This window comes from Numenius arquata, chromosome 3 (assembly GCF_964106895.1).
Source record: "Numenius arquata chromosome 3, bNumArq3.hap1.1, whole genome shotgun sequence".
NCBI classification, from domain to species: Eukaryota; Metazoa; Chordata; class Aves; order Charadriiformes; family Scolopacidae; genus Numenius; species Numenius arquata.
This window is the reverse complement of record NC_133578.1, coordinates 14,412,212-14,435,688: the sequence shown is the minus strand read 5'-3', so window position 1 is coordinate 14,435,688 and position 23,477 is coordinate 14,412,212. Positions and strand designations below refer to the sequence as shown.

Here is a 23,477-nt window from a genome sequence, read left to right as displayed (position 1 = left end):
CCTAACGTACTTTCAGGTTGTCCCAAAAATCACCCTAGCTACCATCGAAGACTTGAGCTAAGATTTTTTTTTTTAAGTAGTCTAAGAGTCTGGGTATTTAAATCCAAAGAAGCGAAGCAGCTTCTTGAATCTCTAACAGTTCTTTATCAAAGTGTGGCATTTTCTAAGAGCTTTTTTTCCGTGAAAAACTAGAATCATAGAATGGTTGGGAGGGACCTTAAAGATCATCTAGTTCCGACCTCCCTGTCTTCCACTAGAATCATAGTATGGTTTGGGTTGGAAGGCACCTTAAAGACCATCTGGTTCCAACCCTCCCAGCCACGGGCAGGGACACCTCCCACTCGACCCGGTTACTCATCCAGCCCCATCCAACCTTGGCTTTGATAACTGACATGGTTTTTTTTCTGTCTTGGATTTTGTAGCAAAGATGCTGAGCTTTTTCCGTCGAACCCTCGGCCGGCGGTCTATGCGTAAGCATGCAGAGAAGGAACGGCTAAGAGAGGCCCAAAGAGCTGCAACCCACATCCCTGCAGCTGGGGACGCAAAATCCATCATTACTTGCCGAGTAGCGCTGCTGGATGGAACAGATGTCAGCGTGGACTTACCGGTACGAGTGATGCAACTTTGTTTTTTAAATCCCGTTGGCTCGTGTCAATCTGTTTGTGTCCTTGGCTGTTTACAAGTTAGGTGAAGGCGTATCTATTTGTCGTAGCAACTGACCCCGTGATATGGCATATACTAAGTTACTGGTCATAAAAAGGCACTGAAAGAATAGTTAACTTTGTTATTTACTGAAACTAGAGGTTGTTTTGTTAGATGTCATTGCGCCTTATACATTGAACGCTTTCTAGCATGTTAATGTAATTGTTGTGCTAAAGCTTGACTTAGGGTAATGTTTTGGATGAATTGGGTTTTCTTTTCAGTGAGCTATGTCTGCATCTTGGAAAGAAAGAAGGTAAATCTCTTGGTGTAACTTTGTTGAAGAGGAAGGATGAGCGGAAGCACTACCAGTAATTTCTGTGTGGGTGTTGTTTGTTTTGATTTTGTGTCAGAGATGCATGCAGTTTTTAACACTAACGTGAAGAGAGGAAGGAAAAAGAATTCTACTTCCTTCCCTTCCTCAGGGCAGATTATGTAGCAGGGATTGTCTCATAAGAGTGCTTTATTGGGAGTGAGGTGTTAGCCACTGTTTTACATTTCTAAAGCTCCCTTAATATACACGTGTCTGTTCTGCTCTGCTTAATTATATACCTGTTTTTCGCCAACAGGATGCACAGTAGTAATAGAAGTGATGTGCTCTGTTTTTCCATTACCATGTGTTATAGTTGTTACTGACATACTGTTTTCAGCTCACACAGCTGAGTTAGGAAGCTGTGGGTCTGCGAGAGCTTCTGACTAGTTCCATAGGATTTTGGCTGCAGTAACAGTTGTGCTGACATGGGAACTGCTGGCTAGAAAGAGTGTGTGGAGCAGCCATTCTTGAAATGGCTTTTCTCTCTTTCTTATTGTAGGCACAGTTCTAGAGTGTTTGTAGTGTTAGGTCATCTGAGGAAAGCTCAACCTGTTGGGGTATTGAGCGGTGTTGTTGTTGACATAGCGAGCGGAAATAACTCCTGCGATATCCAGAACCCAAAGTAATCTAGAGTTAAAGAAACAGTTTGGCATCTTTTTTTTGGTGAAATGGCTATACAGACAGACATTTACAGAGGGCAGTAAAATTAGTTTGTACATCTCTGAAACAATGTAGTGAACGTGTCCAGTGCTGCTTAGTGCCTAGGATGTTTGATTTGCGGCCAGGAATGCCCACAAACACTTTATAGGAAGAGTTACACTTAAAAAGTACTCAAGTTTAAATTGTTGTCTCCATGTAACCAGAGCAGTAATCTTTGACGCTAGAGTTGGCTCTGTAGGCAAATTCCTGGCGCCTCTAACAACATTTCTAAGGCTTTGAGGAGCATAAATCGAACCTAAAGAGGTGTCATGACCTGCCATCTGGACTATAAAACTTATATCAGGGTGCAGTAGTAACTACTTATTTCTACAGGAAACTTTTTTCACTCATGCTCTTTTTATAAGCCAACATAAAGCCTTGTCTATGGACATCTAAGTTATGAGTAACAGTAAACGAATATGCTAAATCTACATAGCTATATGCAGTAATTACAGTGCCTCATCAGTGGCTGATATGTACCTGTTCCTTTGGTGATTAAAATGCAATAAATTAAAAGTAGATTAAATGTTGCATTTCAGATTCCTTAGTGTGTTTGTTCTTGTGTCTCCACTTGCATCATTCATATTTTAGGGTTGACTCTTAAAGAGGAAAGAAAAAAGGAGAGGGAGACAGGGGATGAAGTGGAGTGTACAAAATCCTGGCAAAACAACAGTGCTTTCTAAAATCTAATGCTAAGTTAAAAATACATATGTGTGTATACAGAGAGAGAGATGGTTTTTTCTTTTACAAAAATCTTTCCTTGAGAATCATCGTCCTCTTTGAGCTAACGCCTTTTCCAAGGCTGGTTTTGTTACTTTGTTGGCAGTAGATTTGGTTTAAAATGAACGGTTGTTATCTCAAAGAGGTGCCCTCAAGTCTGCCAGTTCGGTTGTGCATAGTCCCATTGTCTGCCTAAGTTCTGTGAAATTGTTTTGTTAAAAAAAATAATTAACAGAAAGTGTTTCTTAAGACTGAATCACTTAGCAAACAGGTTAGTTCACAGCCAGAGAAAGAGTTGTCTTGGCAGGAATGAATGCCGTACCTTTTTTAATCCACAGCTACATAAATACTTTACTGTGGCATAAGTTGTTGCTGCCACAGGAAGAAAAGATGTTGCTTTCATTACTGCATTTGTCCTTGTTTTCACATATCCCTTGGCAGAAGAAACATTTTTTTGGCAGTAAGCTAAGTCAAGAAAATGCTGTGGCTGAAAATAATCAGTGTAATTTTGTTATGTTAGTTTCCAGCTGGAGCGATTCTCCAATCTGGTTCCCCATGTGCCTCCCCAAATGTGGTGAAGAAGCATTCAGAGGTGATATCAGGCTTGTGTTTGCTTAAATGCTTGTTGAGCTGTACCCTTACAGTGAATTTGCTACTGAAAGAAGAGTATTCTGGAGTTACGGTCCTTCATATAATCGAATCTGAGATAGCTGAATTTCTGTTTAAATTGAAAAAAAAAAAAGAAAAAGAAAAAAAAAACCCAACCAACCACAGGGAACATTATCATGTAAGTCAAACATGTTTCAGAGTCTTTTTAAGCAGCAAAGACTGTTTTTTTTTAACAAATACTGACAAGGAGACAGAAGGGACATGTTGTAAATGATGTGGCTGAGATTAATTTATTAAACACAGAGCCAGGGTTTGAGCAGTAACTCTGCTTTTTGTCCACTGATCTTATCTATGGTGTCTGTCAAGCCACTTAATCTGTCTGCTCTTCTATTTCTTCTGTTGTTTTTAATTACAAAATTGCCTGACTCGAACTGTTCATCAGAGCTACAAGTCCTAGATAGTACACAGAATGTGTTCTTTTTAAGAATCTACTTGTTCAGTAGCCACGTCAATGACTGAAGAATATCAGTGTTATTTATACGATTTACTGTCTCTTTCTTATGTCCAAAATGGGAGGCATGAACTTCGTGCGAGTTAGCAGGGTTCTTTTGGGGCAGATCAAAAGGTGTGGGGTTTTTTCCCCACCTTCATTTCAGATTCTAACGTTGCGTTTCGACCTGGTAGTTTTCCTCATCTGTTACTCTTTTTTTGAAGCTTTGTATTTGTCCAGATGCATTCAGTGATTTTGACAGGCTTATGTGCTTAGTGTAACACTGAGAGGCTTATTATTTTTTTTCATCTATGAAAATTTTTCATAAAATATATGGTGTCTGTTAACTGTGCCGCTGTTGGTGTTGTTTCTCATACATGCTGTTTTACTGTTAACTCGGGTACAACTTTGGACAAAAGCTGGGTCGTGCTTTTTCTTCTAAGTGTTTAAGATCCATAGGTGGAATGTTTGCTTAGTGCTATGAGTGGTGAGAGGACAAGAACTCTGGTTTGCTGACGTGCCCCACCTTACTTTTAATCCTGTTCCCATGCAAAACTAAACTCCATCTTCCCCCAGTGCACCTCTGGAATTCTCAAAAGCCGTGAACAGCCTTGGTTTAGTACCTGAAGACACCATCAGCTTAGGAGTAGCAATCTGGGCTCCTGAGGGAACCCCTCAACAGCTGGAACGCTGGCTTTTCTGGTGGTCGTGGGGAAATACAGGTTGGGGAGGAGGAGGGTGTAGTAGCAGTGTTTTTCCTTGAAAGCTGTTTTTAATTGAATCACCAACAGCTTATGAAATACTTGTGAGCAAAAATGTTTGTCAAGAATTTCAAATAAAGTGCCATTTTGAGTACTGGAGGGCTCCAGAGGATTTTTAAATCAAAAGATCTAAAAATTGAATGTTTGTTGTAGAGATAGTCAATTGCGTGCTATTCGTAGTAATAATTGGGAGAGGGAAAAGATAACTTAGACCAAGGGGAAAAATGATAAGATAAATAATGTAAATTAAACTACAGGGTTACACTTGGAATATGCACCTTTTTTAAAATTTGTGGATAGTTTTTGGGGAAGAGGGGGAACAAGGTCAGTCTTACATAAGCAACTGATAGTAAGTACGGGTGGGGTCTTATGGAAGCAGCACTGTACTTTGTGGAAGCCAGAGGTGTTTCAGTTAAAAAAACCTGACCCTACGTAACCCACAATTTACATAATCCTCTCATGAATAATAGAGCATTAATTGTATTCCAGTTTCTGTACGTGCAACCTAAATTTTAGGCAAAAGCTTCCTAGTGGTATAAGGTGAAAGACACAAATTACGAGAATGGATGCTCTCTGAGTGGTTTTTCGTCTTAAAATATTCCTTACTTATGCATGCATGAAATTTAATATGGAGATTGCAAAATGAGATGGTTTTGTCCTTATTATGATGAAGTATCATTAAAATAAGGTCTTATATAAACCAACTCAAGAGCTCTGTGGAATAGCAGGAATTAGCTACGCTGTTTACAGTTTTGGAGTAATGCTTACAAAATAAGATTAAAAGGACTGTATTTGTAGTGATTATTTAATATGAAATCAAGACATTTATCTGGAATGCCAAAAACATTGCCAGCAAACTGTTAACGAGTGCTGATGGCTTTTTGTGTGGAGGGAGATGATCTGGGTTGATCCGACTACAAGATCAGAGATATATCGTGATAGTTGTTTTTACTCCGTAATCCACTCTGTACTTTTGAAAAGCTTGTAGAATATTTGTGGCTAGTTGCTGAACATCTGTAGCTGTAAATATGAAATACAGAATGCTGTCTGTGGCACAGATGCTGATTAAAAAGAAAATTCAGTGATGCTAAAAATTTTGTAAAATCAGTCTTTGAATAAAATGAGTAATCTCAGAGTTCAAAGCTGGCCCTTACATATTCAAAATAAATCTCAGCTGACAAAAGGAATGAGTAAAGAAACATTTGCTTGTGTGTGCGTTAAGGCTATAAAGTTTTGGATTAAAACTTTTTTTCCCATGTGTTCTTCGTCTTAAACTATTGAGATGCTTTTGACTATTTGCGTAAACTACTGAAGGACCTTTAGGGGACTGAAAGTGGAAAAATCAATCCTGAGCTGAGCCTTACAGAGCCAGAGGTGCTGTCTGTGTGGTGTCAGGGGGCCCAAGCCCTAGTGCGGGCTGATCCAGTGCTTCCAGGGGTGCCAGATTTAAATGCATATTGAGACTTAATGTAAGACATATAGGAGTGTACGTGCTGGGTCGTTTCAGCACTTCTGAGCAGCAGGCTGCCCATACCGGGCCGTGCCGGGAGTCCAGTGGTTTTGGGTTGGCAGCAGGAGAGTGTTTCAGGCTCCTCACGATGCCCCATGCCCGGGCTGGGTTGGAAAGGGAGGAAGGGAGCAGCTGGAAGCGAGCTCTGGCTGCTGAGTAATTTGTTTGGCCCACAGTGTTTCTGGGGATGGTGCTTCAGGCTGGTGTAGTTGCCCGAAGGTTTAGCATTCCTAACTCGCAGCACAACAGCAAATTGTGTCTGAAGCCCTGCTTTCCCGCTGGACTGCCCCTGTGAGGAGCACGGAGACTGAGGCTCTTGTGTGTTCATAACCAGAGGGCTCCTGAGAAACCTGCAGGTGGAACACCAAATAAAACTGAGATGTTTGAGAACGTTCTGGGGGGAGGTATTTAGTCGCTAAGCTGGACAATTTGGATATATTCTGTATCAGAAAGAATATTAGGACATAGACTCAGACATTAATTAAATGGTGTAACCGGAAGATATAAACTTTCTGGGAGAGGAAAATAAGAGACTTTTGGCAAAATGAACTGACAAGTATGAATGTTTTGAATCTTTATCTTTTTATGTATAGGGTCAACAAGCCTGAGTACAGTACATTAAAATCCTTCTATATAGTATTCTATTAAACATACAGTTATGATGGGTATTGAAGTCAATTCTTTATGAAGATTTTTGGGAGATGGCTTTTTCTTTCTCCAGAGAATAACAGAACAAAATGTTTAGTCCCAAATGCATATCTTCCTATATTTGGGAGAGATTGAGTAAATAGAAGAATTGATAAGCTGTGTCTCTGAAGGTAGAAGTTATTCTCTGCGGCCTTCCAGCCTGCAGGGCTTTTTACTCAGTACAAGAATTTATGGTGCTTGTTGTCAGAGGCTGGGGATGAACCAGAGAGAGAAGCAGACCTGATGTTTTGAGGGAGAAAATTGAGGAGTTGGGAAAGGTTATTTGAAAGATTGATGCTTGGAGTTTGAGGAGAAGAGTAACTCCCATTTATAGGTCAGTGCTTAAAGCCATAAGAAGATCAGGGTGATACAAATAATGTGTACTTCTAACAATGCCTTTGTAAAGATGAGGGGGTTTAACCCTCCAATTCTCCAGCAAACCTTAATGGTGTTAACTACAGATACTGTTTTGATGATATTGAGATGAAGCCTTTTTCCTTTAAAGCTCAATGTTGGAGGTTTCTCATGCCTTATTTTTTTTTTTTTGAAATGTGTCATTTGGGAGAAGGGGGATTAATTTAATAAAAAAATGGACAGGCTCATCTGCTGCAGCTGCGCTGCCATGATTTGCAAACATGCATAGGTGACCTCCTGGCAGCTGGGTAGCTGTAAATCCTCAATAGGGGCCCCTAACTTCTTCGGGGAGTACGTGGGGTCTTTCTGAGGAAACTGGTATGAATATGAATGGTAACCCTCCTCATGAGTTGACAAAAACCAGGAAGGGAAGTTTTTGCCCTTTAGTAGCTACTGAAAGCAATAGCTACTGTTAATTATTGTTAATAAGCAATATTAACATCATCTTTTGAAGAAATCTGACAGAAAAGTACAGCTGCAGAGACACAAGGGATATTAAGTCCCATGAAGGTAAAAGCCTATTCCTCTTATTTTTTCAGAGCTCTTAAACCTCCCTCTTTTCACAAAGAAAAGAGAGGAGAAAAATCCTTTTCTGATAAGCATTTGAGTTAGTAAATTCATTAGGTGGGCTTTTTGGTGTTTTTTTGTTTGGGTTTTTTTTTTGTTTGTTTGTTGTTGTTCAACTTTTGGAAGTCTGAAGTACTTTGCTGTGATTAAAAACCTTACAAAGTGAGCCATTCAGCCTGTGCCTGCCCGGCACCAGGGCCGCATCCCCAGCTGGGTAAGCCTGTGTTGCTTCACCAGCGCTGGTCTGTGCTGGCTGCTGCTGGAACTGACAATGGCTTTTACACCAGACAGGCGAGGCGTGGAGCACCCAGTTGCTGGTTTGTGTTCTTGAATTGCCTGTCCTTGAAATAACCTTTACCTCTGAGACGGTGAGAAGAGGGTATAAAGGCTGCCTCTCTAGTTTTAGGCAGTGATTGTGAGATGCCCAGGTCAAGGTGAGTGTTTCTGTGTCTCCTTATCCTGGACGATGAAACCAGCCTTGCCGAGGTGAACGCCGGAGTTGGCTTTAACGCATTCTTGCTGCTGAGCTACTGGGGTTAAGTCCAGCCTTTGTAACACCCACTCAGCCAGCAATTGCAGTTATTAAGAGTGGCGTGAGATGTCATTAGGACACAGTTGGGAGCATCCCTTCCATTTGGGGGCAGAGGGGAGACATGATTCATACCAAAGCCATCAAAAGATGCTTTTATCTCATTCCAAAATGTGACAAAACCACTAGATGCCCTGCCCTATGTGATATATTTTATTTAAGTTTCCCAGTTCAGTTGTTGATTCTCCTGCTGTGAGATGCTTGCTCTTGCTTCCTAGAGAGTATAGTAAATTGTATAAACCAAGTAGTCAGGTTTTACAGAATTACAAACCCATGAGGGGTTTAATTTGTGCCCTGAAGGGAAGGCCAGCCGCTGGCTGAGCTGCTTGTGAGTGGAGTCATTAATAGTTCATCGGTAACCATTAAACAGCTTGAAAATATTTGTCCTTTGAGAGGAACCTGAGCTCTGCTGCAAGGAAAAAAGGAAAAAAAAAAAAAAAAAAAAACCAAACCACAAAGGAAAAATAAAAGCACAGGGTAGCAGCAGGATAAAAATGTCATTTGAATTGAATGTTGCCACTACAGATTTAGGGCCAAATTCTCACCAGCAAGTGTGATAGAATATGTCTTGTGAAAACGCTTGAGATCAGAGTTTTATTGAATACAGATAAATTAACTTTGATTCCTAAAAACTGACCTGCTACAAAGCAATGCAATTTTTGGCAGCTGTTTGTTTTGGTGTAAGGAGGAAGGACTATAGTAAGGTTTTAAGAAAGAATTTGAACTTAACATTAAAGCAGGTGTGACACTTTTGCTGACTCGCACCAAAAGCAGCAACTGATGATTTAAGTCATATGCAAAGTATTGCATAATTAATTCCATGTTGACAGCCCTGGTGATTTAAGTCAGAAAACAACCAGCAGCCCTGCAAACCTTTCCACAGCTGCTCCAGTGCTGTTCTTCAGGGCCTTTCTCCCACATTAGTCATTCTGGGTCCACTTGATCTTTGAGTTCTTTGAGATTTGAATGTGCTCCAAAACTAATTTGACGCTGCAGAATTTTGAACAATGGTAAGTTTTGGTTGTTGGTAGTCTGAGATAGTACGTGTAGTAATTCCAGGCTCCAATTAAAGTGCTCCATTGCTTGTCCCTGGGAGGGGATTTGACTGAGATAACTGGTTAATTACAGTTTTAAGAGATGACTTACTGAGGAATTTGGAAGGATGTAAAATGTTCTGTCAAAAAAGGGGGGATGTTCCTTTTGCTTTAGACCAGGTCCACAAAGGTTCATGCAAAACAAAACATTTTTCTTTTTTTGCTGTTGCAAACGCTGAATTGATTTCACTTGTATTAGTATATCTTACTGTTTAAGCAGAAGAAGCATGGCCAGCAGGTCGAGGGAGGTGATTCTACCCCTCTACTCTGCTCTTATGAGACCCTGCCTGGAGTACTGCATCCAACTCTGGAGTCCTCAACACAGGAAGGACATGGACCTGTCGGAACAGGTCCAGTGGAGGGCCATGAAGATGATCAGAGGGCTGGAGTACCTCTCCTATGAAGACAGGCTGAGGGAGTTGGGGTTGTTCAGCCTGGAGAAGAGAAGGCTCCGGGGAGACCTTATAATGACCTTCCGATACCTAAAGGAGGCCTACAGGAGAGCTGGAGAAGGGACTCTGTTGGGGAGTGTGGTGATAGGATGAGGGGTAATGGTTTTAAATGGAAAGAGGGGAGATTTAGATTAGATACTAGAAAGAAGTTCTTTATTGGGAGAGTGGTGAGTCACTGGAACAGGTTGCCCAGGGAAGTTGTAGATGCCCCATCCCTGGAAGTGTTCAAGGCCAGGCTGGATGGGGCTTTGAGCAACCTGCTCTAGTGGGAGGTGTCCCTGCCCATGGCAGGAGGTTTGAAACTCAGTGATCTTTAAGGTCCCTTCCAACTCTAACCATTCTATGATTCTATGATATCCTGTGCTGAGAGAAAACATTCGGAGTTCAATATCTTGCTATTTGAAGAAAGAGGCTACAGACTCAAATAGAAATGTGTGGGTTTATATGTAGGTGATTTGCCTTGGGTTTTCTCTTAGGAGAGTGTTGCTGGTGTTTAATAAATCTGCTATTTCCTGAGAAATACTTTTTCTTGAAGTCAACAGAAGAAAGTTGCTCTGAACGAGTTTGATGAGGTCTACATCTCGGCGTTTTCATTACAATGTTTTGTAGGTGCTGTGTGCATGTGAAGTTGCCTGCTGGTCTAATTGCCTTCCGTTCCCCCTACCTCCACAATGCTTGGATGTAAATAACTGTAGGAGAGCTAGCTTAGGCAGGTTCAGTGTACAGACTTTTCTGAGATTTTACTTTGGACTGCAAAATGTCATGTTGGATTCAACTAAAGCATAGAGTAAAACAATGATTATGATTGCGAAGTTGAATATAAAATATTTGAAGATCAGGGTAGAGGAAGCTGTCAAAAGTTACGCACACTGCTTTTCTTACATGGATATGACTCTGTGGTTAAACAAGATTATTTCTGAGAATAGAAATTCTGGCTGGCCCAAAGGTTTAGGGGGTGGACTAAATGTGCTAATTAGTAGCTTACTATAAAATATGCTTAGAAAATTAGCTCATTTCTCAGGTTGTGAATGTATAACTATTAAAATAAAAGATTGCAAGGTGGTAGCATTATGGAAATAGAGAAATCCTTAAATTGCTTGCAGAGTAAGCATAAATCCTTCCTGCATTTCTTTGCATTTAAAATTATTTCTTTTCAACATTGTGACTTGTATTCTGACCTACTAATTTATTAATGCATTTTATTACATTTAGTCACCTCAGGTATTACAGCTAAGCTTTTTTTTCCAGTGTATTACTATAAAGGACTTCATGGCATGAAAAATGTATGATGTGTAGAAACTGCCCAGTGCCATTTTACATGCCTTCTCTTTAAAAACAACTGTTTAATTTTTTAGATCATCTCTGTAAAAATGATGTTTACTTGGGGCTAAAGCTAAGTTTTTTCATAAATTATGTACAAACATATGCAGTGGCTTTTTGCACCTACATGTAAGTTTTCCAAACTCACTTTTGTAAATGCATTATCTAAGTACTATTTGTTAAGTTTCTTGCCCCAGACTATTTCCTGTCAGTTGTTAAAAGCACTTGCTAATGGAATGCTATATCCTAATTCAATTTGCTTTGCTACCTGCTTCAAAACCGGTGAATTGTCTAGATGTCAAGCAGTAGTAAATTCTTAAGCAATTTACTGTACTTTGCTCTGAAAATTTTCCAGTGCATTAAGTCATTGCAATTGTTCTAGCTGTATTTCCAGTTCTGTTGAACTTTAGTGAGTAAGGAAAGCCTAAAAGGGACAATGATAAAATGACATTTTAACATTCTTGGTCTTGTGCAAGTCAGTGTTGACGTTTTCCAAAAAAGGAGATTATGGGAGTCCTTTAAGGATATTATCTGTCCTTCTTGTGGGGCGTACATTTGCCTTTCAGAAAAACAGCCATCAAAAACATGAGGAAAAAAATAATTTCCACATCATATTTTCAGAAGCTTAATTTTGGGATTCTCTTGGTTTTGGAATTACAATATAAAGTGTGCTTAGAAGAAGGTAGATGCTGCAATAAATCTACCTGCTAAGTACTAAATTGTTTTATTTTTCCAGAAAAAAGCCAAAGGCCAGCTCCTGTTTGAACAGATCATGTATCATCTGGACCTTATAGAAAGCGACTACTTTGGATTAAGGTTTATGGATTCAGCACAAGTGGCGGTGAGTAGCAGTGGGGTTTTTTTTGTTTTCCCTTTTTTTCCAAGCAATAGTCTAAAAGTTAAATTCTGATATTGACAAAAATGCTATAAGAAAGCTGCCTTTTTTGAGTTGTGTTGTGCAGAAGCTCTGTGGTGTGTTAGTTGTGACCCCAAGTTTAATTTCACCTTGAGTACTCTGCCATACTGCAGTGCTGTTGTCTCTTCTTTTCTTGTCTTTCACTTGTTCCTGTCACGCCTTCTGCTGTCATTAGGGAGGCTGCTCCAGTAGGACCCCAGAGCCTGGCGCGTCACGTAGAAATTCTTGATGCTGCCGATGCAGAGAGGAGGGGACAAAACCAGAATGTGTGCTTGGCCCTTTGTTACTCAGGAGAGCGGAGAAAGTTTTCCTTTGCCAATGCCATCAATTTTCTTGTCAGCAGAAGTCATCTTGTTAATGTCTGCTTGGGAAGTAATCTTGGCAGGAGGGATATACCTTTGGTTTGCTCGAACTGGTTGTGACTCAGACCTGCAACTAGAAATTTTTGGGAGGATATAGGTGTGTTTGTATGTAACAGTTTGAGTAGAGGGTTCTTGCAAGCCTGAGTTTGTTTGCGAAGTTTGTTGTGCGTTTGTAAAAATGTGACTGCTTTTGAAAACAGAAGCAGGGCATTGTTTGTCAGAAGCAACCACAGTTCTTTCATTTGTGGGCTGTGCAGTTTTATATAGATACTTCTTATGGCCAACTTAATCCTGCCTGCAAGAATAGTGTCAAGTTAAGTGAGGTGTTAGACAAGGAGTGGATTTTTTGTCTCTGTCCTGCATCCCTGTAACTTAAATCTGTATTCACATATCCTAACACCCCCAGGTAGAACGAGATCTGAGTTTTCCTACTGTGTATGTCAGTGTTCTTTGTTAGGTGTATGACCTAATTGTTTCTGTGTCTCAAGTCCACTTCAGAATTATTTCACGATTAGGATGGCAGAGTGGAGGCACAGGCAGTTGCTGCTGAGTTTAAACACCTGAATTGTTTGAGGTCAGTATACAAAATGGAGGTTATGACTTTAATTCCTTTAATTCTGTGAGGGTCTGTGTCCAGAGCAATTTGAAGGTCACATCTTAATTGTTACAGCTTTGTACAGCAAAAAACTACCCAAGCTTGAATCTGCAGGACAGAGATATTTAACGCTAAGGGGGAAAAGACCATTACACGAACGGAGGGATGTCATTCGGAACCACGCATACCTCCTACCAACAGAAATTAGAAAACAGCCCTTTGCATACCATTTTTTATATTTATAAATGTCATGTTCTCTGTGTTAAGCATGTGCACTCTAGGATGTTGGGTATTGAATGACTCCACTGCATTTATTTTTTTGCTTCAAGAAAAATAAATCTGTATGTTTTAGGTATCCTAACTCAATTTCTGCCATGTGGCTTCTGAAGTATGTCCACGTCCCTCTAGGATCTCACAGGAGTTGACAGTGGATTAGTTATAACTGGTGAAACTATCTGTATGGTGAAGCTTTTTTATCCTACTGTTCTGTTAGCAAATGACAACATTTCATCTTGAAATGGGGAAATAAGAATGTTTTATGCCTCAGCGATGGCTCATGGCTTGCTTTTGTCCAGCAAATTGTTACTTCCAGTTTGGGCTGCACCTGATTATTTGATACTGAACAATCTAGGTACAAGCGATTACGATTTCAAACTTAGTTTGCTTCCTTTTCTTAACTATGTGTGACTGAAAAGAGGCAGATAGAACGATCTGTTTAAACTGGACTTTAATGATGCACTTTGTACGAAGAAGAAGAAGAAAAGATTGCATTTTGCCACAAGAGCTGAACATAACAGCCAGAGATAATTGCTTTAAGAACTGAAGAACTGTTGTGATGGCAGCCCTTCTTGCAAAGAGGAGCTGGCGCATCCTAGCAGAAACACAATCTGCAGCTGGCAACAGAGACACGGACTACTCAAGTGACTTGCCAAAGATTATTCAGGAGGCCTGTTTATTTAAACAGGGTTAGAATCCAGTCCGTTGCTGTGGACAGAATTATACGCTGGCTCTGAAGGAGATAATCTTTCCGCTACCCAATTTGAATCTAAGTATGTTGCCTTACTAGCTAGTTGCACCTGATGATAGAAAAACTGGCAAACTAGCAACATGCAGGTAAATAAAAAATTGATAAATCCCCCACTTGTTTTAATTACAAATGAGTTTTCAAAAATGAATTTTGTACAACTGTCGGGTAGCTTTTCTTCTTTTGAGCTGCTGAAGTGATTGGTATGATACACTGGGGAGTGGGGCTACCCAGATAATACAAACTTTCTGACGTTTTGGATTTTAGGATTCAAGTGCTGGCTTCTTTAAAGAAGTTATTGAAACAATTTGTGAAGTGGAAGAATTGTTGTTTTCCTGTGATTTCTGTGTTCATTGCTAGTCTGATTGCTAGGAATAGACTTTCCTCCCTCCCCCTGCCCAAGTAGGGGGCAAGAGATGGCAAAATGGATGGCAAGATTGTCCACAGTGTATCAGGCTTGGTCTGGCAGCCAAGGGAACAGGCTATTGTTAATTTGAGTAAATTTGATTCAGGCTGACAATGAACAGCACGGCTTGTCCAGTGACACAAAAGCTAAAGATTGCTGTTTGCTTGTTGGGCTTTTTGGCTTTCTCTCTAGCAATGCTGGTCACATGTCTCTAGTAAGGAGGCATCGAACACTTAACACGTGGCAAATTTCTAATTCTAACAGGTTGCAAACATCGAATACTTTCTTAATGGAAATGTACAACACATCAGTTTGTTACTCTGGCAGTTTTATCTGATGTAGTGCTTGATGCTGAAAATTATTTGTATAGCATTGCACTAAGTATGCACCCGTTAATTCCATAGCGTGGGGCCAGTTTTAGCCTCACTGTCCTGCTAAAACCACCTTGTTTACCTTACCTTCTTGAAACGTTGCTGGGGTTTTGTGGGGTGTTTTTGTGGTTTGGTTTGTATTTTTTTATTTAATTTCTGAAGCAGCAAACTGTTTTAGTAAGGACTTCCAGTTCTTTATGCAGTCTGTTCTTCACATTGCTTTTTGTTTAGCAAACTTTATCTCTGGATTTCAGCAGTAGACTGTGCTGAGCAAACTCTCATCAAAATGTAAACTTCTTGCCAGGTCCACTTGAATTCCATTTTAATCACTTGGACTATATCTTCAGTTTCCTGATGTCTGTCTGCGTCCTTGCATGTGTTGGTTCCGGGGTTTTTTGGGGGGTTGTTTTCCCCCCCCCCCTCTCCATTTAAAAGCGGTTCTGTTTCCCTTCTTCCACACACACCCTCACCGTTCAGAGGGAGCTCCTGCAGGCAGCGGTGGTAAGAGCCGAGCAGAGTAAAATGCTATCAATGCCTGTTGCGGGGCCTCTCGGTTGCCTTCCCATGGAATGTGGAGGAGATGAGAGAAAACAGGAGGGAGATGAAACAGGCGCGTACAGCCAGTCCTGGAGTCTAGAAATGGCTCTCTTTGCCATTCCTGTGTTTAAATCACCTGCAAGCCTCCAAGTAGGTAGTTTATATATTTATATGGTGGGGGAAGGAGTAAGTAGATTGTCTCTTCCAGCAAGTCAGTTTATGGAATAGGAAGAGAGATTACATCATTTTCTTAAAGAAGAAAAAAAAAAAAAAAAAAATATAATTGCTCAACTGCATTTTGCCTGTAGTGCAATCAAAGTTGACAAAAATATTTGCTTCATTCTTCCTTAAGCTTCCTGCTTTATTTTAAAAAATGTTAGATACATTTCAAATAGCTTTCTGTAGCTACTTTGTTTTAGCAGGTAATGACAGCATTTTCCGCTGTGTGCGTGTGTGCACAGCAGCAGTAGGTGGTTTGGTTGTTCTGATCTACAGCCGATGTATCAATCACTGCGTGTTCTGGCTGTGTTAGAGGCTGACTTCCCATACTCTCTGCAGAAGGCAGGGCTGCTCTGAAGACAGGAATGTGTTTGCACTTGGCATTGCAACCTGAAAATACCGGTTCTTTCTCATACCCCTGTTGCTTTTCTGCCTCCCGTGGGGCCCACTGTGAACTTTGTGGCAGGTAGTTTAACGAAAGGAGTGTTGCTAAGGATATAATTTCTGTGTTAGTTGTGAGGTGACACTTGGGATTGATGGAGTGAGGTGGTGTTACCTGGGTGTTGTGAACCACGCAGGACACGGAATGCTTGGTAGTTTGCTCTGGCTGTTGAGTCAATGCAATTACGTTGAATAGGGCACCGTGTTTACTGTTTAACTGAGTCACCACCTCCTGTGGAGGAGGGATCTGTTCGCCCTGCACAGTGCTTGGAAGTAGGTCTCTACCGCTACCTGCATGTTAGCTTTACAGCTTTATCTTTAATTTCTGATATAAACTCTTCAGCAGCAGGCATATATGCAATTATTTTTAGGAAGCGTAGCGTATATGTGTAGGTGTTTCTCTCAGCCTGCCATCTATAGCTTATTTTTCACGTGCTGTTGTACGTGGTGTAAGTGGAGCCATTATTTTGGCTTCATGTCTAGTATATAGCTTGTAATTAGTGTTAGTAACTTCTGTCCTTCCATGTGACATTTGCTAAAATGTCACCTGTGAATAGATTTTGGAGAATTAGGTAGAGCTGAGCCTTATGTTCAGACATAGACAACGTTGCTGTTACTACGCTTGAGTCATCTAAATAAAATGCCTGGAAGCCAACAATATTTATTTTGTCTCTCCCCTCCACCCCAAGTAAACATCACAAGCAGCTGAGTGCCAGAGTCTCCAGCGATGATTTGTGCCTCTCTGGCTTGTTGTCATGGGCTGACCTACTAATGTGTGAATTAAGTATGTTTGTTTAGACAGGATGAAAATTTTAGTAATTGAAGTGGTTTGTCAGTACATTTGGGTTTTTTAAAGTAGGTAATGCTTTTTTGAAGATTGGCTTTAAATAAGGTACTAGAGGATGTTTCAGTTGTTCAAAACTGACATTTTTGCATTACAAACTTTGAGTGAAAGGCTCTTCAATGAGCACCCATAGCTGTGTATTGTAAAAGGTTTGGATTAGTTTGTTTTAACGAACTACTTGTTATTCCAAGATGGTCTTCACTAATGAATAGGGTTGGGGTTTTTTTCCTTTTTTGTTCTTTCTGTGAGATTTCTTTATTGATAATTCAATGAAAGTAATTTATTTTTCAGCATTGGCTGGACAACACAAAAAGCATTAAAAAGCAAGTTAAAAGTAAGTGTCTTTTCTGATTTCTCTTGGGATCTTGTATTGAACATACAGGAGGCACAGAGAGTTGAAATGGGAGGTGGGTGGCAGTGTCCTGGAAGGGGTGACAAGACCTGGTGACAAAAACCTGGCATGGTGCTGCTGATTGTTTAATGACCATTTCCCTCTGTAGCTCAAATTACTTTAGTCTAATGTCCTTAATTAAACATGTTAGAGGCTCATTAATTATTGTTTAAATGGAGTCAAGGCTGCTGAAGATGCTTTAGTATTATAGGTTGTTATCCTGACTATAGAAAAACTAGTCTTGGATGCTCCTTCCCTTGGGGGAATTGTCCTGATTGCCCAAATCTGTGTTTGGACCACCGAGTCCTTACCTGCTGCACAAGGGTTTAGTGTGGCCTGGTTGTTTCAGTGGTGCGTCCATGGGTAAGCTGGGACAGCAGCTGATTTTTGTTCAGCAGCTTCCTTGCTCTCCGCCGTGGGAAGTCTTCAGGGATTTGTGGTGCTGTGTTAATACAACAGAGGTTTTGGAAGCACTGAGAGAGAGAAAATTCCTCCTGTCAGATGCAGTAATCAGCAGAGCGCTGCACATTTTTAAAGAACTGTTAATCCATCCTTTTGCTGAATTAACTCCTTGGCTTCCAGAAAAGATGATTCTTCCACAGAAGGGTCTGTTAAATCCCCCTAAAATATGTCTAAACTTCTGTGGAATTAAAGGGGCCCGAGTTGGCAGCAGTGGGTATTGTCCAGAGCCCTGGAAATGCATTACAGAGACCAACAGAAGACTGTCTGGGGGTTTGGTCAACTGCAGAGCCAAGATGCACAACTTTCTTGGTGATGGATAGAGTCCTTAAATATAGGAATTAACCTAGATTTGTGTGCTCTTGGCAAGACAAATCAACTTAATGTGATACGAGTGTTGGATTGAGTTGTAACATATAAAACTATTTTGTGCATATATTTAAGTGTCCTTTCACCCTGATGTTTTTCGTGCCTTTCCTGTCACAGAGGAAGTCCTTGTGGTAGGAAAGAGCCAATTTCAGTCAAGTTTTGTGTTGTGGTTCTGTGTAATAAAAAAATGTCTCATCCAGTAACTGTTACTGTTGTCTTGAATGAATTCTACTTTGCAGTTGGCCCACCATATTGTCTGCATTTTCGTGTAAAGTTTTACTCATCAGAGCCCAACAATCTACGTGAAGAGCTGACAAGGTAAGAGGGATTTTGTGAGACAATTGAGATCTCCAAATAAGGCCAGGAAAATGTTTTTATGGTCTTTATTTAATAAACAGTTGCGTGATGTTTTGGGGAATTCCTTAGAGCTGCTTGCTTACTTGGCTTTTTGTAAATGTTTCTAATGTAGCTCTCATGAATCAAATGAGCTCTTTTATAGAGATCTATATATTTTCTATATTACTTGACACACCATTTTTCATCAGGCAGTTCTGGCAACTGATCTGAGTCTCTTGTACACAATGGACAGAGGTTTTTACTGAAGAAAACAGACATCATTCCTCTTTCTTTATTCTTCTTAAGCTGCATTTATTTTCATCTGTATGCAGTCATCCTGTCTCTTTAGGCAGAAAACCGTTCAATTGCAAGTTAGAGCTTCTCTTTGGCAAAAATAAGTTCAGTGAACATTTTATTCCTTCTGCGGTCTCTGCAGAGCTTATGTGAAGGGAAAATAGTATTTAGAGATGGGAGTTGACAGTTCTGTATGTGTAGGATTGTAGTATCAGGTGAGGAGCAGTTTTTCTTGATTAAAGCATTTCACAAATCCGTTCATAATGCTGCGTTACGTGTTGGACTGAGACATACTTGAGGTGCTTTGAAAGAGAACAAAACCTACCATCTGTCAGTAGTATAAATCTCTTGTAAAAAGCAAAGTTTCTTTGCGTTGTCACCTCTGCTGATGGCACGTTTTGGAGAGAAAACAAAGTCATGGTGTTTTCTTGATAACTGTAGGTGCTTCATACCGTCATCCATTTGTAAGAGGGTGAAGTGCATTTGTTTGTTGTTCAGGTTTATGTCTGTGTGGATCTTCGATCTGCACTTTAGCCAAATCCCTGGGAGTGCTACCAGGAAGATTACAGTAGCATTACTCCTTACAGCCATATGTACCCTGTGCAGCTCATACTTACATGTGTTAACATGTTATACCTGCTCTTCCTTAATGCTATCCTGCCCATCTGGGAAGAATCTTTTGCCTTCCCATTCATGTTCCTGAATAAATATTTAACTGTCTTTAAAAATAGTAACCATAAGTAAAATTCAGACCTACATCTGCATCTACCACAATGAAACATTTTCATCCATCCTGACTGAGTTCTGCCAGTCAGACCTTGATATACAGGTTTTAGGGTGGCAGACCCGAAACCTGAGGGCTTTTAAACCCTGTCTGTCTGCTTAGCTAATCCCCCAGAACAGGAGAGCAGCAAGTCTTTCTCCTCTCTTGAGACAATTTTATGCCTTAAGGAAGCAGTGGGAAGGGGAGCTCTGCTATGGGTTATAGGCATCACTGGCAGGGGCTTTCTGAGGTTCCACCTTTTCTTTGTGCAGCAGGAACACCGGGTGAAGCCTCTTTCCAGCTTCCACAGGTGCAGCTTGCTCACATTTTCTGCCAGTTTCCCATCAGATGCCACCAGTCAGAGGTCACATAACACAGCCCGAGCACGGGAAGTATGCTTGAATTCTTTGCAAGTGTTGTGTGGCCGATAAGCGTGGGCTGGTCACACCCACTATACACTGGAGGCCTGTGCTCATTCTTTTGATATCTAGGGTCAGTACCAAACAAATTTATTCCCCATGTAGGGGCCAGTGTTCAAAAGGCTTTGGATAATAAATGGTTTGGCAAAGTATTTGAAGGGATTTCCAAGGGACCTGTAGGACAAATGCCTGCATCTGTTTTGTGTCTATGTATGTGAGTATGAGGAGACATAGGCACATGTTAAAACAGAAGCATCATCTTTGGCTTTGTGCATAAGGTTTCTGTTCATCCATAGTAGGATTCAAACTGGATGCCATCACAGATGCCAGTGTTTTAGTTGATGAGATGACTTCCTTTCTTGTTAAAGGAAAGCTGTGTAGCATAATGGAGCAAGAGTGCTACTCTTTATGGGTATTGGATCAGAAGGATTGATGTTGTGCACCAAAGAGATAGGAGCTTTGTGTTCAATATTTTCCCAATTTCCAAGCACGAAGAGTACTGAATAAGCAAGGCAGTGAAGGAAAGCTGGCTCTGAAAACAAGTTGAAAAGGCTGCAGGCTACTGTTCATTCCTTTGTCACTTTGCAGTCAGCTTTCTGGGTTAGATTTTAACTATGCAATCCATGTTAGGAACATTTATTTTTGAGGGACTTTAAAATATTCATTGTCTTATGAGATCAATGTGTCTATGAATAATGAATAAAATGCAGAAGATGCAAGTTGTTCTTTGCCCAAGTAGGATCAGAAGAGAATAAATGAGACTTAGGTATCCTGTTTCTTTTTCCGTGCAGCATAGTAGTTCAGATTGTCACAACTTCCAGTTTTGGGTTTACTTCATTTGAAATGTGTGCAAAGCATACAAACCCAACTGACAAAGCCTTCAAAGATCACAGTGCAGTTTCTTCGTCTTGAAAACCCATGTAAAAAGCAGAAAACATTTTTGTTTGTCAGGCTCTAACTTCCTCCTCTTGTCTGAATGACGCATTACAGTTATTAATCAATTACTTTTCTTTCTTGTTTAATCCTACAGGTATTTATTTGTTCTGCAGCTAAAACTGGATATTCTTAGTGGAAAGTAAGTATTCCCAATAAACAGTCTTTTAAACAATCACAGTGTGTTTAGCACAGGATTTATTAGACTTACATTTGGATAATTAATAAGTTTCACTAAGTGACGTAATGTTATTTTTTTCTCTAAAATATTACTTTAGTATGCATGAGTAGCAGCAGAGGAATGCTTAAATAATGTAGTGCTTATCTCTTGTTAATTTGCTGAAAATCTACTAATCCTTTTCACTTCTTGTTGCAAACATTTGCGGTTTCTCACTGTTGGGTATATGAGCTGTCTCCTAAATAGTGTCAGCTAAGGTTTTAACAAGGTGTTTCTCTTCTGGCAGACTGGAATGTCCTTTTGACACAGCCGTCCAGTTGGCAGCTTATAACATGCAAGGTGAGTAGGTGGGGAGGGATGAAGTTGCGTGAACAGCTTTGTGTAGGCTCTTATTACCTCTTTTAGTTTGTCCTTGTTATGTTCACAAAACAGGTCCTGCCCAGACATTAGTGATCCGGTGTGAAACACAACTCTTTCTGACTGTAATTTTGCTGAAAGCGTATGTAGAAAATTACTTGATTCCTCAGGAAACTGAACAATGAGGTTCTGAACCTAAACAGCTTTGCCGTGAACTTGTTTTCTCAGGTGCTGCTGTGCAAACCTGTCCACTTTCACACGAGATCTGCAGTCTTCCAGAATTGCTTTGATGTAGTAACACGGTTCACTTGTTTTCATCACGCCGTGTCTGCCATATGTTTTCTTCACTGTACAAATCGGATACAAAATTACTTTGGTTCTGCACTCAATTGAAAAGTCCTGTGTATAAAAGCCACCCAGCTTTTGCCTTCAGCTTATTTGTAGAAACATGTTAGTGCTCCATGTCTCATGGTTGTGCTTGAGCATTTATGGCTGAACTGCACTTGTTGCTATTTCAGATCCCTTTTCAACCAGAAGAATTGACATACTACTTTTTTTTCTCGGCTATACAGTGCTATGCTTGAGTCATCTGATACTCTTATTCATGAGTCATCTTCGATTTGTGCTTCCAGCTGAGACTCCAGCACCCACAGCTCCTCTGAGAACTGTGGTCTGACCTTCGGTTGCTTGCGTAGGTTGTGTATCACTGCTCTTCATGGCCGACGTCTTCTGTTGTTTGGATGAGGGTGTGATCTTAACAAATGTGAAGTTTGCTGTGGTTTCAAGCAAGGGAACTCCCAGAAGAAAGAGGAAAGGCTTGAAGTTCTAGAAATGTCTGCTAGAGGAGGCTTCTGGCTCCTTTTCGGAGGATATAGCTATGTGGCCTCATTCAACCCAGTTCGAGTCTACAAAAAAATCCCAGAACCTCTGCTGTAAAGCTGTTGTACAGCCCTCTTTGATGAAGCGGGAATTTGGAGATGTACCATGCACTTGTGCTGCATGGTACAACATTTGTCTTATCATTCAATGTGTTGTTGTACTTACTTTGCAGGAGTTAGGTAACAGGACTAAGTCACTGAAATTCTTATACAGATATTTTCCAAAACACATTTTGGTCTTCAGGCAGGAATTACTGATGGTCCTGATGATGTGTAGGTGTAGAGAGTTGGGATTAAACTGTAAAGGTACCTGCCTTTTTAACCTGCTCTTTTGTGCGGAAGGAAAACAGTTAGAATACATTCCGTAGTTAAAAATATTAGCATTGTTAGAGCCTTAAGATATGGGTTCAGTGGATAAGTTTCTGGAAGAACAAAGTGATCTAATTAGGCCATATATCCTCTGCTTTTTGTGCTGGTCTTTTCTTTCCTCTCTCCACAATGAGGCCTGTAGCAGGGCTTTAATCTTACTGTCTGACAGCTGTGTACTTTTATTTAAATCAGCTGGAACCTAAGCGGGCTTTGACAGCATTCCTTTCAACAGAGGCAGGCGTTTTAGTGGGAGTAAATTATTATAAAACTACAGACTTCCTCAGTCAGCATTAAAAAAAAAAAAGAGGGAAAGAAAAAAGAGGAGGAGGTGAAAAGACTATTATTATGCTTGCAGTGTTCAGAATTCCAAGAAACAGTTTTTTAGATTCTAAATAGTTTTTGTACTTGGGGAATATTGTGTGTATCTGTTTGACTTTTCCAGGTCTTCCCAAAGATGTCACTATTTTTTTCCTCCATAAACACCTGTAGTTTCTTTTGTTCAGACAGTAGTTATTGGCCTGTATCAGACACTCAAGGTTCAAGTTATAGAATTATTCCTTATTTTTTGCATATGAGCTGAACATTAAGAAGCCACTTGAAATTAGTGGGAGGAGCAAATGCTTAGTGACTCTGAAAGTCAGGACATTTTTATAGAAGTTTCTAATTGTGAGTTTCAGCATTTTAGGCATACATCAGTCTCTAAAAGCTGGGCTTGTAGAGCATCTTTGGGAAAAGGAGGTTGTGCTTGTGATGTGGCACACCCGTTGACGAGTATGTCCCAGTATGCTCTCTAAAGAGCATCTCTTATTGCCCCTGTTGAGCGTGCAGCCCTGGACTAGGTGAGCCATTTGACCATCCCACTAGGGCATTTATTATGTTCTCAGATGAAAGAGGGGGAGCCAAATAACAGCTGCATGATTGTGCCCTGACACAGAGCAATTTTAGCAGGACCAGGGGGATTTATAGTCATAAAACCAGAAACTGATTTTTAGAATGGACAAATATTTTCATGAAAATTGTCAGAACTGTTTTTCCTTTTTACAAAACTCCAGAGATTTTGTTTTAATCATTTAGGGCAAAATTCCATTGTAA

At 40.4% G+C, this 23,477-nt stretch overlaps 1 protein-coding gene across 1 annotated transcript in view; it reads left to right on the top strand.

Moving 5' to 3' along the window:
• Positions 1-427: 427 nt before the first annotated feature.
• The window catches only part of EPB41L5 (erythrocyte membrane protein band 4.1 like 5), a 54,951-nt gene continuing 31,901 nt past the window's right edge, over positions 428-23,477 (top strand). Inside the window, exons 1-6 of the mRNA XM_074144917.1 lie at positions 428-607; positions 11,661-11,765; positions 16,931-16,973; positions 18,098-18,176; positions 20,701-20,745; positions 21,068-21,120. Coding sequence (XP_074001018.1) covers positions 428-607; positions 11,661-11,765; positions 16,931-16,973; positions 18,098-18,176; positions 20,701-20,745; positions 21,068-21,120 — 505 coding nt within the window. The remainder of the gene's footprint in view (positions 608-11,660; positions 11,766-16,930; positions 16,974-18,097; positions 18,177-20,700; positions 20,746-21,067; positions 21,121-23,477) is intronic.